The sequence below is a fragment of the Hibiscus syriacus genome, unplaced genomic scaffold (assembly GCF_006381635.1).
Source record: "Hibiscus syriacus cultivar Baekdansim isolate YM2019G1 unplaced genomic scaffold, ASM638163v2 tig00110597_pilon, whole genome shotgun sequence".
Lineage (NCBI taxonomy): Eukaryota > Viridiplantae > Streptophyta > Magnoliopsida > Malvales > Malvaceae > Hibiscus > Hibiscus syriacus.
Window position 1 is genome coordinate 4,289,023 of NW_024062795.1, and position 16,081 is coordinate 4,305,103.

Genomic DNA, 16,081 nt, shown 5'->3' on the forward strand with positions numbered 1-16,081 from the left:
CGCATTACGATTTACTTATTCGCATTGCGAATTGGGAAAATCGCAACGCGAAATTGGAAAATCGCATTGCGATAATTATAATCGCGTTGCGAATCTGGAAACTGATTTGCGATAATGGAGATCGCGTTGCGAATTAGCGATCGCATTGCGATTTTGTTGGTCATTTTGGCAAATCCGGAAAAAGTTGGTTAAAATCGTATATTATATGAGATTTTTGGTCACTGAGGTTATTTTCTCTTTAGAATTAGCTTAACTTGAGTCATTTCAGTTTATGGTTGTTTGATATTGATCACTTTGGTTGCAAGTCCTTTTTGGTTCGGGTGAGTTTGATGTAGATTCAAAATTGACGAATTCAGATTGTTATCTTCTTATGATAAAATTATGTTGAAACTTGAAATTTTTAAAATGATCATTCTAATTCAAATATAACTACAGTACTACTTAAGTATTGATTAATCTAATTACAATTTATTACAACTTTATCTATTTCACAAGTTTTATTCTATCACATATACCTACATTTCTAAATCATTATTAAAATTGGAAATAATTTTTTAATATAAATTTTCTAGTGCACTTAAAGAGTTATTTTTAAAAAAATATATTTTTTTAAAAATAATATTCAAAACGTTTCACGAATTCTTATCTATAATATACAAAACGAACAGAAACATCGAGAACCTCTTTTGAATTAGATATCAAAACGGCAGCGTTTGTACATGAATCCTTCTATAAATATCCCCGGTTTCAATCAGAGTTAAATTATTATTATATTTAGCATTTTCCTGCTGACTCTGAATTTTGTTTTCTTTCTCTCTTTTCAATCCGATAAGGGTTTCTATCACCGCATGTGATTGAATGTTTCGGAGGAAATAATGGCGTCGACTTCGAAGAAGATAATGCTGAGGAGTTCCGACGGCGAGACTTTCGAGGTGGAGGAAGCTGTGGCGGTCGAGTCGCAGACGATCAAACACATGATCGAGGACGACTGCGCCGACAACGAGATCCCTCTACCGAACGTCACCAGCAAGATCTTATTGAAGGTCCTTGAGTACTGCAAGAAGCACGTCGATGCCGCCGCTGACAAGGAAAAGAACCCCGAGGATGAAATAAAGGCTTGGGATGCTGATTTTGTCAAAGTTGACCAAAATACCCTCTTTGACCTCATCTTGGTTAGTTCACCCACTTTTGACTCTCTCTTGTTATTTTGATGCCCTAATGATTTATTTGACATTCGCAATGCTGCTAATTTAGGGCTGTTGGTTTTAATTGAAATCGTATGCTTATCTGTTTATTGCTCTATCGGCAGAGATCATGATTTACACGATACAGTTACGGAGCACTACTATACTTATCGAGTTAAACAACTTGTTTAAAAGCTTCAAAATTTATTTGGAGTTATGTAATATAAGTTCTAAAAAACGTAGACTATGCTATGCAATTAAGTTTCACGCAAGCAGGGACGATTGGAGGATCTTATGTTAGTGATGAGAAAACGTAGGAAATTATATTAAAAATTTAGAGGGTGCGAAATTAAAATTTTTAAGGTGTTACGAAATTAGATCACTTAAACTACGTGGGAATTTGAAATTTCCAGGGGTGTGATTGCACTCCCCAGTCCCCAGTACCCCTGGGTCCATCCGTGCACACGCAAGTTGCTATTTGCATTCAATTTTTTGTTCTTTGTACCAAAAAGTCCACGTTCCTGTAACAATGGCTTATTGACCTTGATAATGCTAATTCAACTATTAAATCTATAGGTTATTGCTTATGTTGTTGTGGTTTACTTTCGATTAGTGTACTAAACCTTTTAATATTTTGATACTGGGATTTTGCAGGCTGCGAACTATCTGAATATCAAAAGTTTATTGGACTTGACCTGCCAAACTGTGGCTGACATGATTAAGGGGAAGACACCCGAGGAGATTCGCAAGACGTTCAACATCAAGAACGATTTCACCCCAGAGGAGGAGGAGGAGGCTAGGAGGGAGAACCAGTGGGCATTCGAATGATAGGAAAGCTTTTAAATTAAATGTTGATATTACCATAGTTTCTGATTTTTTCGGGTTTTATCAGTGGGTTTTCTAGTTGGGGAACAATGAGAGATGGCTTTATCTGGGTTATTTTGTTCTATGCATCAGCCGGTTCTACTTGTTGGACGATTTACTATGAACAGCTCCACAATCTATTATCCTAATATAATTAGAATTTCATAATTTGCCTCTTGGTTCTTGTGTTGTGTAATATGCAATGCATACATGCATACAATTTTATCTATAATTGCTCACATAAACACGTACATCATCATCATCATCATCATTGCATTTATTTAACTGATTAATAGAAACATTGAATGATTAAAGGGTATTTTTTTCTTCTCTTATTTGATTGATTTTATGTCCAGCGCATCTCTTGATACTTTTTGTTGAGCAGCTTTCTGTCTTCTTCCCACTTGTCTCGATCCTCATTGTGTTGATCTTTCAACGAGCTTTTAACTTTCTCGAATCTCTCCTCCTTTTGCAGCAACTTTTTCTTGTATTTATCCTTGTACTTCTCTTTGGCTTTCAGTGCTTCTTCCTCTTGCAACCCCCTGCAATTCTCACAAGCTGCAACTTTCTTTCCCTCTCCTTGGCCATCCTTTTTATCTTCCTTTACTTTTGTGCATAATTCGAGTGTCCCCTTTCCTCTCAGGCTGTTATCGATCCCCTGCAAGAATTCATCAAAACATAAATAAGAGGAGTAAAAAAGTGGGGGGGGGGGGAAACCAAGGCACTTACACTTTGATTGAAAGTTGTTGATTTCAAGTTGTTTAAGTGAGTTGAGAGTAAAGCATAAAGATCGTGGAGAAGGAGCTTGAGCATGAAAACAAGGAAATCATGCAGTATCAATGCAGCAAGCGTGGCAACAAAGTGTTGTTTGTTGCCCTGGACAGCACAGTAAAGCATACACATCAACAAGGTTCGGTCGAGCCAAAAACAATTGTTCTTATCTGCATCCATCAGATATCGCTCTCCCATACCTCTTTGGCACTCGCGATGAGCAAACACAGAATCATATAACACGGCGTCTTTCATTATATATATATATATATATAGGTGAATAAAGGCAAGGGAATTTCGAACAAAACATATAAAGGTAAGCGAATAAAAAGAAAAACCTACCCCTAGCTTCAAAGTTACGTCATCCCTTAAATAGTAAATCAATTAATTTTAAAATTTTACTCCTACAAAAGCTGCTGATATTTAAAGCTAGTTTAACATTGTTTTTAAAATTTATACTAAAAGTATTTTAATAAGTAATGTTAAAATATATATTTCCTTTTTTTATGCGATCACATTGTAGAATTTGAAAGTGTCACGTCATTAGAAGGATTAAAAATCCAAGTTTAGGGATCAAGTTGGGAAATTTTGCTGAATTCGAGGAGTGATATGGACAAAAAGAATCATGCATCAAATTGAAAGAAGATGTAGATATAGGGAGTAAATGTGTATTTATTCCTTTTTATTAAAGAGAAGCTAGGGTCAAACAAACTGGGCTTATTTTGGATTGTTCCTGCATAAATCAATGGGCTCCTTAATTAATGATGTAAAGTCCAATATCAATTTCTTTGTTCTTTTCACCCAAACCAAACGGCCGAAATGTATGCGTCCTTTAAAAAAAATGTAGAGATTGCAATTCTTTTCTCTTTTGGGCCTAATGGCTCAAATAACAATGTCTCCATTAGTTGTTGCAAGCAATATTTGAATGTCACCTTTCTTTGAATGTATCAAGAAAATGTTATCTTTTGAAATTGCATCTAATAAAATTAAAAATTGTATTTTTTTCAAAAAAAAAAATAAAACTATAAATATAAAAAATGACTTACAAAGATCGTTTATATAATAAAATTTCATAAAACTAAATCAAATTTAATCAATATCAACAATCAGTTGGTCTAATTGGATGAGACAATCGTATTCCTAAAACAAAATCATGAGTTCGAATTATAGTGTTTTCAAATGGAGCAAATTGAGTTGAAAGGGTTGCCATTCCCTTTGCAAGACTGTATCTGAATTAATTAATCAATAGACCGAATATCTATGGTTATAAAAAATCAAATTTAATCAATTAATAAAATCTAATATCAATAATTATACAGGTTATAAATCCATAAAATTTATAATTACTAATGTTTCAAGATTTGACCATCTCGATTTTAAAATCTGTGTAGTGTAAAAAGAGAGCAGAATTTAATTAAGTAAAGAAGACGAAACGTGGAAACCCCGAGCTTTGGCAATTCAATTCGGCTCATCAGCATTTTATTTTATTCTTCTTTTATCAATAAAAAAAGGCAGTTTCTATGCACATAACAAAACAAAACAAAACAAAACAAAACATCAGTAGTCACATTCTAAACACAAACAACAATATTATTTGCTAAAACCCAGAATTTAGGTCAGATTTTTCACAGGCATTTTGTAATATATAATGATTATCATGATATATATTTAATACGGTTTCAGAGAAACTTTGTATTACATATTACATATAGTATTAGGGTTTGGACAGACAACTGTTGCATCATTCTCGTTCCTTTTACCTATTAGTTCATCAATGATTAAGGGACCACTCACCTTCATTTTCCTCTATAATATTATTATTTAAGGGGATGAGGACATTCCAGATAGATACTTATTTATAAATTCACTTCATCTCCAAAAATTAGATTTGGTGGTTTAATTATGTTTTAGTCCTCTACTGTTGCGAAATTTCCTTTAATTTCATATAACATAGAGTTACATTTATCTACCGTTATTGGTAGGTCTCATATTGTGTAAAACTCTATATTGAAAGAATGTAATTCCGTGTCCTTTTTCATTACCACAGGGGTTCAATATATACACAGTCATTAGTAGATACAATCCTAATCATTAGGCTATAATTTAGGAATTAGGCTATAACTTAGGCAACTAAATATACAATAGTAAATACAAAATATTTGGAGAATATTTTGTAATTAGGAATTAGGCTATAACTTAGGCAACTAAATATACAATAGTAAATACAAAATATTTGGAGAATATTTTGTAATCTATCACTCTCCCGCAGTCGAAACGGGAGGATCTCGAACGTTAAGATTGGTCCGGAAATCGTCAAACAATATAAGGGGCAACCCCTTAGTGAAAATATCCGCAATCTGGTACCTAGACGGCACATGACGAACACGAACCTCACCCCGTGCAACTTTTTCTCGAACAAAATGAATATCCATTTCAATGTGCTTCGTACGCTGGTGTTGAATGGGATTACCAGAAAGATAGATAGCACTCACATTGTCGCAGTAAACCATTGTTGCTTTACGGATGGGACAGTTGAGTTCGAGAATAAGATTACGAAGCCAACAAGACTCCGAGACAACGTTGGCAACTCCCCTGTATTCTGCCTCGGCACTTGATCGGGAAAGCGTAGGTTGTCGTTTGGACGACCATGAGATCAAATTGTCACCCAAAAAAACACAATACCCGGAGGTGGATCGTCGAGTATCGGGACAGCCTCCCCAATCCGCATCCGTATAAGAGACAAGATCGGTAATGGAGGAAGGAGAAATATGTAAACCAAGATGAAGAGTACCTTGGATATACCAGATGATACGCTTGAGAGAGTTCATATGTTCATCCCGAGGGTCATGCATATGGAGACAAATCTGCTGAACTGCATAGGAAATATCCGGCCGCGTAAAAGTGAGATATTGCAGGGCACCCGTAAGGCTGCGGTACTGAGTTGGATCAGCATATCGTGCACCGCTGTTGGCACTCACCTTCGGCTTGGTATCAACTGGAGTCTGACTGGGCTTACAAGAATACATGCCTGCTCGATCAATGATGTCCTCAGCGTATTTTTGTTGTGATAAAAACAACCCACCCTTGTGTCGAGTCACACTGATACCGAGAAAATAGTTCAAGAAACCCAAATCCTTCATAGCAAACTCAGAGTTGAGACGAGCCATTATAGACTTGCGAAGATGCTCAGAAGACGCCGTCAGAATAATGTCATCAACGTAAAGCAGTAGGTATGCCATATCCGACCCGTGTTTGTAAATAAATAAGGAAGTATCTGATTTACTGTTAGAGAAACCAATGGAAGAAACAAAATTAGCAAACCTCTTGTACCACGCCCGAGGGGCTTGTTTGAGCCCATAGAGAGATTTACGCAGTAAACAGACATAATCAGGATGCACTTGATCTCGAAATCCCATAGGTTGGTGCATATAAACCGTTTCCTTGAGGTCATCATGCAAAAAAGCATTGCTTACATCTAACTGATGAATCAACCATTGTTTCGACAGGGCAAGACTAAGCACAGTACGGATTGTTGCTGGCTTCACTACCGGACTGAAAGTCTCTCCACAATCAATACCAACACGCTGAGTTTTACCATCACCTACAAGACGGGCCTTATGCCTCTCAAACGAACCATCAGACTTTATTTTATGAGTAAAAATCCACATAGAATGAATGACATTAACTCCAGGAGGACGGGGTACCAAATCCCACGTCTTATTTTTAATAAGAGCATCATATTCGTCAGTCATAGCAAACTTCCAATTCGGGTCACGAAGTGCAACCACAGGGTTACGTGGGAGAGGAGATCTCGTAACCGTGATAGTATGGGCCTCGGATGGGTCAAATATAGTTTTTGGCTTAAAGATACCATGCTGGCTGCGGGTGACAGGGCGTTCGAATGGAAAAGGGGGCGGTCTGGGCCGAATTGGTGAAGGGTTTGGAGGAGACATGACTGGTTGGGTCGTATGAGAAGAAAGTGGAGTCTGTTGTGGTTGGTTTTGATGAAGAAGATACGGCGACACGCCATATTCAAAAAATCATAATCACTTGTACTAGGTTGATGGACTTTGGTAAAAGGGAAGATAATTTCATCAAATTGTACATGCCGGCAGATTATGATTTTATTGTTGGATAAATCAAAACATTTATACCCTCGATGATTATCGGGATAACCCAAGAAAACACAGGGAGTGGATCGAGCTTGTAATTTGTAAATAGTCGTGGATGGAATAAGAGGATAACACAAGCACCCAAAAACCCGAATGTGAGAATAAGAGGGAACCCGGTGGTATAAAATTTGTAGAGGAGACGCATCGGCTAGTAGTGTACTGGGAAGAATATTCAAAAGATGGGTTGTCATATGAAGCGCATGATGCCAAAAAGAGTGTGGCAAAGAGGCATGAATAAGTAGTGTGCGCATGATATTATTAATGGATCTTATTTTTCATTCGGCCTTCCCGTTTTGTGAGGAGGTATAAGGGCAGGAGAAACGAAAAGAAATGCCATGGGACTCACAGAATTGCCGAAAAGAGGCATTATCAAACTCTCCCCCATTATCACATTGTATGGTTTTGATATCTCGTTCAAACTGGGTACGAATATGAGCTTGGAATTTAGTAAAAATGGAGAATACTTGTGATTTATTAGCGATGGGAAAAGTCCACAAGAATTTCGAATAATCATCCAAAAAAAAGCACATAATAACGATGTCCCGAAGAACTCAAAATGGGAGAAGTCCAAATATCACTATGAATAATATCAAAATGCATGAAAGTTGAGAAGATGAAAGAACAAAAGGCAACCGAATATGTTTTCCCAGTACACAAGATTGACAAGTAGTAGACTTAGATGGACTATTACAAGCAATCAGTTTATTTTGCTGAAGAATGTATAAAATGGAGTCGCCCGGGTGACCTAAACGGTCATGCCAAAGCGTTGAAGCAAGCAAAACAGTAGGAGATGAGGCTGGATGCGGTCTGGTGGGAGTGATTGGGTAGAGAGAGATGGTACTATCACATCTCATTAGACGTCTCCCCGTCTGTAAATCATGCACGAAAAACCCACAAGGATCAAACACCACTGACACATTATTATCAGTTGTAAATTTTCGAACAGACACTAAATTTTTAATAAGATTCGGAGTATGCAGGACATGTTTGAGAGACAAAGGTGGGTTCGGGGAAGGTAATACGGTATGACCGTAACCACGAATTGGAATTGACTGACCACTACCAACAGTAACACCATTATCTTTGCTCATATTAACATAAGACGAGAGATTACCTTGTGTTGATGTCATATGAGACGTCGCCCCAGTATCCATATACCAGTTTGGATCCGATTGAGAGAGAGACATGGTGTGCATGGCGGACTCAATATCCGTAGGAGCCCACTCGGACGATGTAGTATAGGCTTGCTGCTGCTGAGGTCGTGCTCCTAGAATACCAGGTTGTCGTGGTCCAACTTGCCTACCCCAAGGTTGAGTCGGATATGGACAAGGAGGCATGACCCAAGGTGGTTGCATCCATGTCCACCAAGGAGGCATAGCCCATGTTGGTTGCATCGGACCCTACTGACCACCGCCCAAGTTCGGACCACCTCCACGGTTGCCACCACGTCCAACACCCGGCGTCTGAACTCCACTACTAGTAGGTTTGCGGTTTTTGTTGTTGTTGCGGTGCTTGTTCTGTTTCCCACGTGCACGACCTGTAGGAGGATGATTAGAAATCTCATCAGTGTCATGATTAGTCACCATCATCGCATCATCAGTCGTCGCCTCCTTCATGCTGGTTTCTTCTAAGGCCAACATCGATCGAACTTCATAAAAAGGTGGTAGTACCTTTTTGTGGCGAATAACCGAAGCAACTCCCTTGTAAGCCGGTGTAAGACCACCCACCATGCGAAGAACAAGACGATTGTTCGAAACCGGAGCACCCACATTCTTGAGTTGGTCGGAAAGTGTTTTGAGGTGCTGGCAATATGCAGAAACCGAGGAGAAATCCTTCAAGTAGGTGTTGTTGAACTCGTGTTCCAAGGAAACAGCACGAGAGTTCTCATTATCCTGAAACAAATCGCGAAGACGATTCCATAGAGTCATGGCAGAAACATTGGCTTCAATAACGGTATTCAAAAGATCTGTCGAAATTGTGGAATAAATCCACTGAACCACAGCAGCATCCAACGTATCCCACAACTCTTGTTCTTCCTGACTAAAGATAGCCGGCTCTGTGGCCTCCCCGTCCTTAGATTTCGGTGGGATAATATGATGAAGAACCTTGTGAGATCGACAATGGACCTTGAATAACTCTGCCCAATTTGTATATTGGACGTTCTCCATCTCAAGAGTGATGGGAATATGTGTCTTGATGTTAGAAACAGCAAGAGCAGGGTGAAAGGATGAGGAAGATGATGTGGGAGCCATATCAGACGGAAGGACAGAAGACAGAGAAGAAGAGGAAGAGAAAAAAATAGGGTTGCAGAAGCTAGGATAGATCAACCGTAGCTGATACCATGAAAGAATGTAATTCCGTGTCCTTTTTCATTACCACAGGGGTTCAATATATACACAGTCATTAGTAGATACAATCCTAATCATTAGGCTATAATTTAGGAATTAGGCTATAACTTAGGCAACTAAATATACAATAGTAAATACAAAATATTTGGAGAATATTTTGTAATTAGGAATTAGGCTATAACTTAGGCAACTAAATATACAATAGTAAATACAAAATATTTGGAGAATATTTTGTAATCTATCATATATGGCATATTGGATTGAGATTTATTTATACAATATAAAAATATTTTAGTTTTATACAAATTTAGGATCGTTCGATAAGTGAAATTTGACGGTTGAAATTAATTTCTTATTCTTTTTTTTCCAATGAATATTTTATCATTTTCTATTGTTAATTTCAACAATTTATTTTCACTCGTCCAACGATCTTAAATCTATGTAAAACTAAAACTCTTTAAGTTTTCGTAATATAATGTTATCCATTGATTTTTTTAAGATTTCGGCAAAAAGTTGATTTTCTAAAAAGACTACAAATAAAAATATTATCTTATAAAGCATTTTTTTTGAATAAATTGACAATTTTATTATTCAATAGAACATAACAAATCTGGGCGATTTTCCCCAAAAATCACTCTACACCTATATATTTTCATGTCAGACACCGTTCAAGTTATATTTCACGATCTAACAACTTTTGCAGAAGGCGCGCCCCTACTCCGCGCTTTACGCCTGCCACGTGGAGTAAGACGCGCCCCCTGCAACACGCCTTGTTAAACGTGTAAAAACTCGGATATTAATTTTATAAATATTTTTTAAGTGGTGCCTAATATGTAATTAATTTCAGTTATGGTGATATTTGTGTAAAATGTCAATTTTATCTATTTATTTTTTTGTGATATTATTTTTAACAACAGATAATAATGTTTATTGACTTTTAAAATTAATTATTTAAAAATATTAAAATAAATTTTTAATTACAATTGAGAGATCAAATGAATTATTATTTATTTTTTTAAAAAATAAAGAAAAATGCAATAAAAATAAATTAAAAATGAATAAAATTCAATAAAAATATAATGTAAAGCTAAAAATATCACCAAAATATTTTTTCTAATATTAATTTTAAAAAATATAAAATAAATTTTAAATTTTAATTTTATTAAAAATGAATAAATATTATTAACTATTGTTAAAAAATAATAATTAATGGCGAGACAAAACAATTTTTGTGAAGATTGAGCAGAAAAGATCAACTCTTCGATCGAATGTTTATTCGTGGTACAATTGAGTTGATATTTAGACAGTATTTAGACAATTTTAAGTTATTGACTTTGTACGATCGAATTTTCATTCGATTCCTGTAGCTTTCCACACCTTCGACTGTTTAACAATCATAAACTTGACTAAAATAAACTATTAATTGCAATTGAGGGATCAACTGAATTATTATTCATTAATTATTATTTTTTAACAACAGTTACTAATGTTTATTCATTTTTAATAAAATTGAAATTTAATATTTATTTTATATTTTTTAAAATTAATATTAGAAAGAATATTTTAAATAAAGAGGTGATGTTTTTTAGCTTTACATTATATTTTTATTGAATTTTATTCATTTTAATTCATTTTTTGCATTTTTATTTATTTTTAAAAAGTGAATAATAATTAATTTGATTTCTCAATTGTAATTAAAAGTTTATTTTAATATTTTTAAACAATTAATTTTAAAAGTCAATAAACATTATTAACTGTTGTTAAAAATAATATCACAAAAAATAAATAGATAAAGTTGGTGTTTTTACACATATATCACTCTAATAGAAATTAATTACATATTAGGCACCAGTTTAAAAATATTTACAAAATTAGCACTCTAATTTTTTACACATTTACCATTGCGCACTGCAGGGGGCGCGCCTTACCCCACTTGGCGCCAGATCAGCCTAAAGCGCGTTGTAGGGGCGCGCTTTACTGCAAAGGGTGTTAGATCGGGAAATATAGCCTGAATGGTGCCTGACAGAGAAATATATAGGTGTAGGGTGATTTTTGGGGAAAATCACCCCAAATCTACTACAAAGTACATCTACAAACAACATCCCTTCACGGGAAAAGAATTACACACCCCATGATATACACAAATTACAATATCCCTTTGTATATTCTTCATATAAATCTTGATGCGAACAACATCCTTAATGGCATCTACCACCTCATTTACACTCTTTCTTTCATGTCTAAATTGCCTATGGTTCATTTCTTCCCAAGTGCAATAAACAAAAGCACACCAAGCAACTTTCAGCACATACACCAAAAGTGATTTACCCTTAAACCAAGAGACAACCCAGTCAAGCTCTTCACTCCAACTCCCCACAGCCCTGCATATGCCACACAACCGCAACACAACAACCCACACTCCTTAGAAAACTGGCACTCGAAAAACACATTATCACGTGATTCTTGTCTCATCCCATCACAGTTCCTGCAACCTTCATCCACATTCATCCTTAACCTAACCAACTGATCAGCAGTAGGAAGCCAATTCAACATAACCATCCAAGCATTGACAGAGTGCTTGAGAATGTTCATGGAGAATCAAACAACCTTTTTCCATTCAATCTTCTTTTTCTTATTCCTAGTCTTATCCCAAAACCACATTAATGTTACCTCACCCATAAATTTGCCAGAGAACAAAGGCATGGTCTCCCCCCTCAACCTTAAAATCTTCTTCAAGATCCAACTAAAATGGGTCTACAAACAACCTGCCAAAAATCTACAACCTTAAAAACTTAAGTATAGATCCAGGCTACCCAAAGTGACCCTACATTGGCAAGCACATTCCTCATCAACAGAAGTACACAAGCCTTACTCCAGCTTTTCAAATTTCTTAACAATAGACCACCCTCAGACTTTGGGATACAAATAGAGCCCTGTCCAATCCTGGCTCCCTTGCAAGGATGTCTCTTCCTTTCGAAAAAAATCGAGCACAAAATTGCTCAATTCTCCCAATAATATAAGTTGGCAAAATAACTTGCCTACACCAGGATTTGGTAATATACTATGAAGTACAATCCCGATCAACTGCATCATGCCGATATAGTTGAGCCATCTACTGGATCGCTGCCTAAGCTTAGCCTTCAACTTCTCCACCAGCCCACTTCAATCTTTTTTAGATAGCTTTTGAGGCACCATAGGAACTCTCAGGTATCTAACAGGTAGAGTCCTAATCTTGAATTCAATAGCTTCATGAATTAGCTTCAATTGGGTCCCACTCATACTAGAGGAGAACAGTTCAGATTTAGTTGCATTAAGCCATAGCCTTGAAAATTCATAAAACTTATCAATGATACAATCGACACCCACCTCAAAACCAATTATCCCACACTTAGGATGAAACTGAAAGACCTTTTTTGCAGCAACAACATTCAACAACTTAGAAAGCACACTTATTGACAAGACAAACAGGTAGGGAGATAAAGGATCTCCCTACCTTATACCCCTCTCGTCCATAAAGTACCCAACCAAACTCTCATTAAATGAAATGGAAAACCTAGAACCAGTGATACAAACAATGATCCATTGACTAAACTGAGCAGGCACTCCCAAACTCTCCAAAATCCCTAAAACAAAGCTCCAGCTTAAGAAGTCAAAAACTTTCTACAAATCAGCATTAATAGCACACCTTGAAGACAAAGTCCTTCTACCATACCCCCTCACCAACTCCTATTCCAGCAAGGTGTTATCCATAATACTTCTGTCTCTTTAAAAAACAGACTGGTTTAAAAGAATCATTCCAAGAAACAAATTAGTGAGCCTAGCTACAAGGATTTTAGTGATTACCTTGTAAATAACATAACAACAAGAAATCGGTCTGTAATCCTTAGCCATACTGGGATTAAGAATTCTAGGAACCAAAGTAATAGCAGTATAATTGAAAATAGGGTGCAAAACAAAAGAACTAAAAAAATGATTGCATATACAACATTAGCATCAACAATGTCCAAATAGACTTGAAAACCCAACTGTGTAGCTATCAGGGCCAGGGGCCTTGTCCTTCCCCTGACTAAAGAAAGCAACTTTAATCTTATCCATAATGGCCTCCCTTAACAAGCTCTCACCTAAGTAGCTTTCTTAGAACCCCTACATCACAACCCTTGACACCCTCATCAACACTTCCTATTTGATTAGTGAAGAATCTCACCATCTTATAAAACATTTTGAAAGTACTAAACTTTATAAAAAATAATTAGGTGTTGTCTTTGTCATTTCTCTTCTTTTTTTATCGTCAATAATTTCTTTTTTTTATCTCTATGACTGACAATAATATTAGTTTTAGTATTGGTCACTGATCACTGGTATTCATCATTATTTTTACTTTATTATAATGCATTTTTACTTTTTCATTGTTTTAAATTTTTTAAAACTCTGCTTTATAACAAGTTTTCATTTACCTTTATGACATGTTTTTGATATTTTGGTCATTATTTTTGTTTATTCTTTTTTCAGAGTTGGATTTGACATCACCACGACTAATCAAGATGACACTTATTTATTATAATGATGATTTTCTTTGCTTTGGACCCTCAGATTGGATTTGGATACACAATTTACGTTTGTGGATAGTTTTTTTATGTCGCTCAACTCTGATTTGTGATTTGCCGTTTGTTTTTCAATAGTTTGATCCATTTGATTGTTTGTTTTTTGATGAAATCAAATTTGTTCGTATTTACCTTTTATTAGAGTTTACTTGGTTAGAGCTTATTGTGTGACCTTAAGTGGTTATTTTTCTTATGCTAATGATATTTATTATGTGTTCAATTTATTGTTGTAATTTTAAGTTTTTATTATAATTTAGATTTTTTTTTAATTAGAATTATGGTTTCTATAAAAAAAAGTAACGATTAAGTTTAAATTGAATTAGATTAGATTATATGTAAAAGATATTTTTTTAATTTATTTAAAAGATAAATTTTAATTATGTTTTTATTCACAATAACTGAATTCAAAATAAAATATATTATCTTATTGATATTAGTTAAAATATAACTTCGGTAAGAAAATGCATTAAAAATTTTATGTTGAAATCTTCTTATACCCCTTAATTACAATAAATTTGATTAAATTTAGATCAAACTTAACTAAATCTTACTTTAAAAGATAATTTTTATTCGTAAAGTTTGAATTTGAATTATTTTTTTAAGAAAAATTAAAACTTTTTACCGCTTAATCTAATAAAAATTGGTAAAAGAAAAACATTTTATATTTGGTTTATAGTTTTGGTCCCCTTTTGCTTTTTTTCCCCTCCAACATATGGTTCCAGATATATAACATCATGCAATCTGGGACAACGCAATCTCCTAATCTCATTCTTCTTCCCTACCACTATATTCCTTGTCTAATAAAACTTTATTCACCCAAAAAGTTCACTCAAATTTCTCAGTTTTTTTTATTAATAATAAATTGTTCATATAATTGATTCGACTCTAAACGACAAATCCCATTAAAAAAATGCCTTTTAGATGTAATAATTGGCTTTGGTAATTAAAATCCTGTTTTAATCTGTTCATGTTCAGTTTCTCTAATGACGTTTTAGTTTGTTATTAATTGGTAATCCCACTAAATTCCTTTCCCCCACTGTGATGTATGTAAAACAAACAACAGATATGAAACTATGGTACATGTTGTTGTGTGTATGTCTGATTCTCTGTCAATTTTCCGACAGCTTTATTTTATTTTATTCCTTTTTTTTACGACTGTAATGAAATATTAAAGTCTTCAGGAATTGGAGTTATAAGCATTGTCTAGAAAGTAATATATATTTCATTTAACAACAGAAAAAAAATTGAGCAAGGTCAAGAAGGGCTCGAATCAAATGTTGAAATATTAAAGTCGGAATATGCCTTTTATATATGCGGTTCGATAATTTTTATGATTTAGTCTTTTATTTAAAATGTTAAAAGATTTTTTTATTTTAATTTTTATGATTAATATGAAATAAATATAAGTAATATTTGTTCAAAGATAACTCTTAACCATTTGATATTGATAGCACTCGAATCCTACCTCGTTGAATAATAACCATTCAAAGATAAATTTTTTAACTTAAAAATTCTAGACTAATTAATATAACTACTATTTTTCATCAGAATTCACTTGTTATGGTAACATGCTTATGGAATTTATAATTTTCTTTTTGTAAATCGATATAATTGTATGGGTTTTGCAATATTTGATAGAAATATTTGAAAATTAAATAATTAAATTAAAATTTTTAAATAAAAATTAACATGTTTAATATTATGAGGGAAGAAAATATTGGGATAATGATTTAGGGGGAAAACAACTCTTTAGATAGTGCCCGTGGAGTTTTACTTTTCAACTTGGACGATAGAAATAATGTAGGAGGAAGTCAGTCCAACTTACTGACGACTTCATAAAAATATTAGGACTGTAAGATGTTTTCTGCACAACGAATGCATATCAGTGTATGCATGTATATTTTAGAATAAGTTTGTGTTCATTTTAAATTTTGAGTTTTTATATTTATTTTATTGATATCATCTGTTTTGAAATTTTATTGGTATTTATCTCATATAATTTCTTTTATTAATATAATATATATATATATATATATATATATCTTAAAATATATTTTTAGATCCCTTACTACTAAATATCCAAACTATGCATAGCAACGTGAAACAACCCTGAATAATTGGGAATACGCCCTACAATCTTA

At 34.4% G+C, this 16,081-nt stretch overlaps 3 protein-coding genes across 3 annotated transcripts; 1 reads left to right on the top strand and 2 right to left on the bottom strand.

The window, feature by feature from the left end:
* The first annotated feature begins 793 nt into the window (after positions 1-793).
* Positions 794-2,216, top strand: LOC120134164 (SKP1-like protein 1A). The gene is made up of 2 exons (XM_039150635.1): positions 794-1,172; positions 1,839-2,216. Exons 1-2 carry the CDS (start codon positions 876-878, stop codon positions 2,010-2,012), a joined length of 471 nt encoding a protein of 156 aa, XP_039006566.1. The 5' UTR covers positions 794-875; the 3' UTR covers positions 2,013-2,216.
* Positions 2,217-2,297: 81 nt separating this feature from the next.
* LOC120134137 lies at positions 2,298-3,034 on the bottom strand. The gene is made up of 2 exons (XM_039150607.1): positions 2,778-3,034; positions 2,298-2,706 (listed from the first exon to the last, which is right to left on the bottom strand). The coding sequence occupies exons 1-2, from the start codon at positions 3,015-3,017 to the stop codon at positions 2,395-2,397; spliced, it is 552 nt and encodes a 183-aa protein (XP_039006538.1). The 5' UTR covers positions 3,018-3,034; the 3' UTR covers positions 2,298-2,394.
* A 9,467-nt stretch (positions 3,035-12,501) lies between these two features.
* On the bottom strand, positions 12,502-13,546 carry LOC120134231. Its single transcript, XM_039150703.1, has 4 exons — positions 13,461-13,546; positions 13,183-13,300; positions 12,833-12,999; positions 12,502-12,787 (listed from the first exon to the last, which is right to left on the bottom strand). Exons 1-4 carry the CDS (start codon positions 13,544-13,546, stop codon positions 12,502-12,504), a joined length of 657 nt encoding a protein of 218 aa, XP_039006634.1.
* Positions 13,547-16,081: the final 2,535 nt, after the last annotated feature.

Excerpts from the sequence above, each read along its gene's own strand:
- LOC120134164 (XM_039150635.1), top strand. The coding sequence starts at position 876 with ATGGCGTCGACTTCGAAGAAGATAATGCTGAGGAGTTCCGACGGCGAG. Across the intron at positions 1,173-1,838 it reads CCCTCTTTGACCTCATCTTG|GCTGCGAACTATCTGAATAT; the intron begins GTTAGTTCACCC and ends GGGATTTTGCAG.
- LOC120134231 (XM_039150703.1), bottom strand. The coding sequence starts at position 13,546 with ATGGTGAGATTCTTCACTAATCAAATAGGAAGTGTTGATGAGGGTGTC. Across the intron at positions 13,301-13,460 it reads GTTCTAAGAAAGCTACTTAG|TTCTTTTGTTTTGCACCCTA; the intron begins GTGAGAGCTTGT and ends TCATTTTTTTAG. Across the intron at positions 13,000-13,182 it reads GTTGTTATGTTATTTACAAG|AAAGTTTTTGACTTCTTAAG; the intron begins GTAATCACTAAA and ends GCTGATTTGTAG.
- LOC120134137 (XM_039150607.1), bottom strand. The coding sequence starts at position 3,017 with ATGGGAGAGCGATATCTGATGGATGCAGATAAGAACAATTGTTTTTGG. Across the intron at positions 2,707-2,777 it reads CAACAACTTTCAATCAAAGT|GGGATCGATAACAGCCTGAG; the intron begins GTAAGTGCCTTG and ends GAATTCTTGCAG.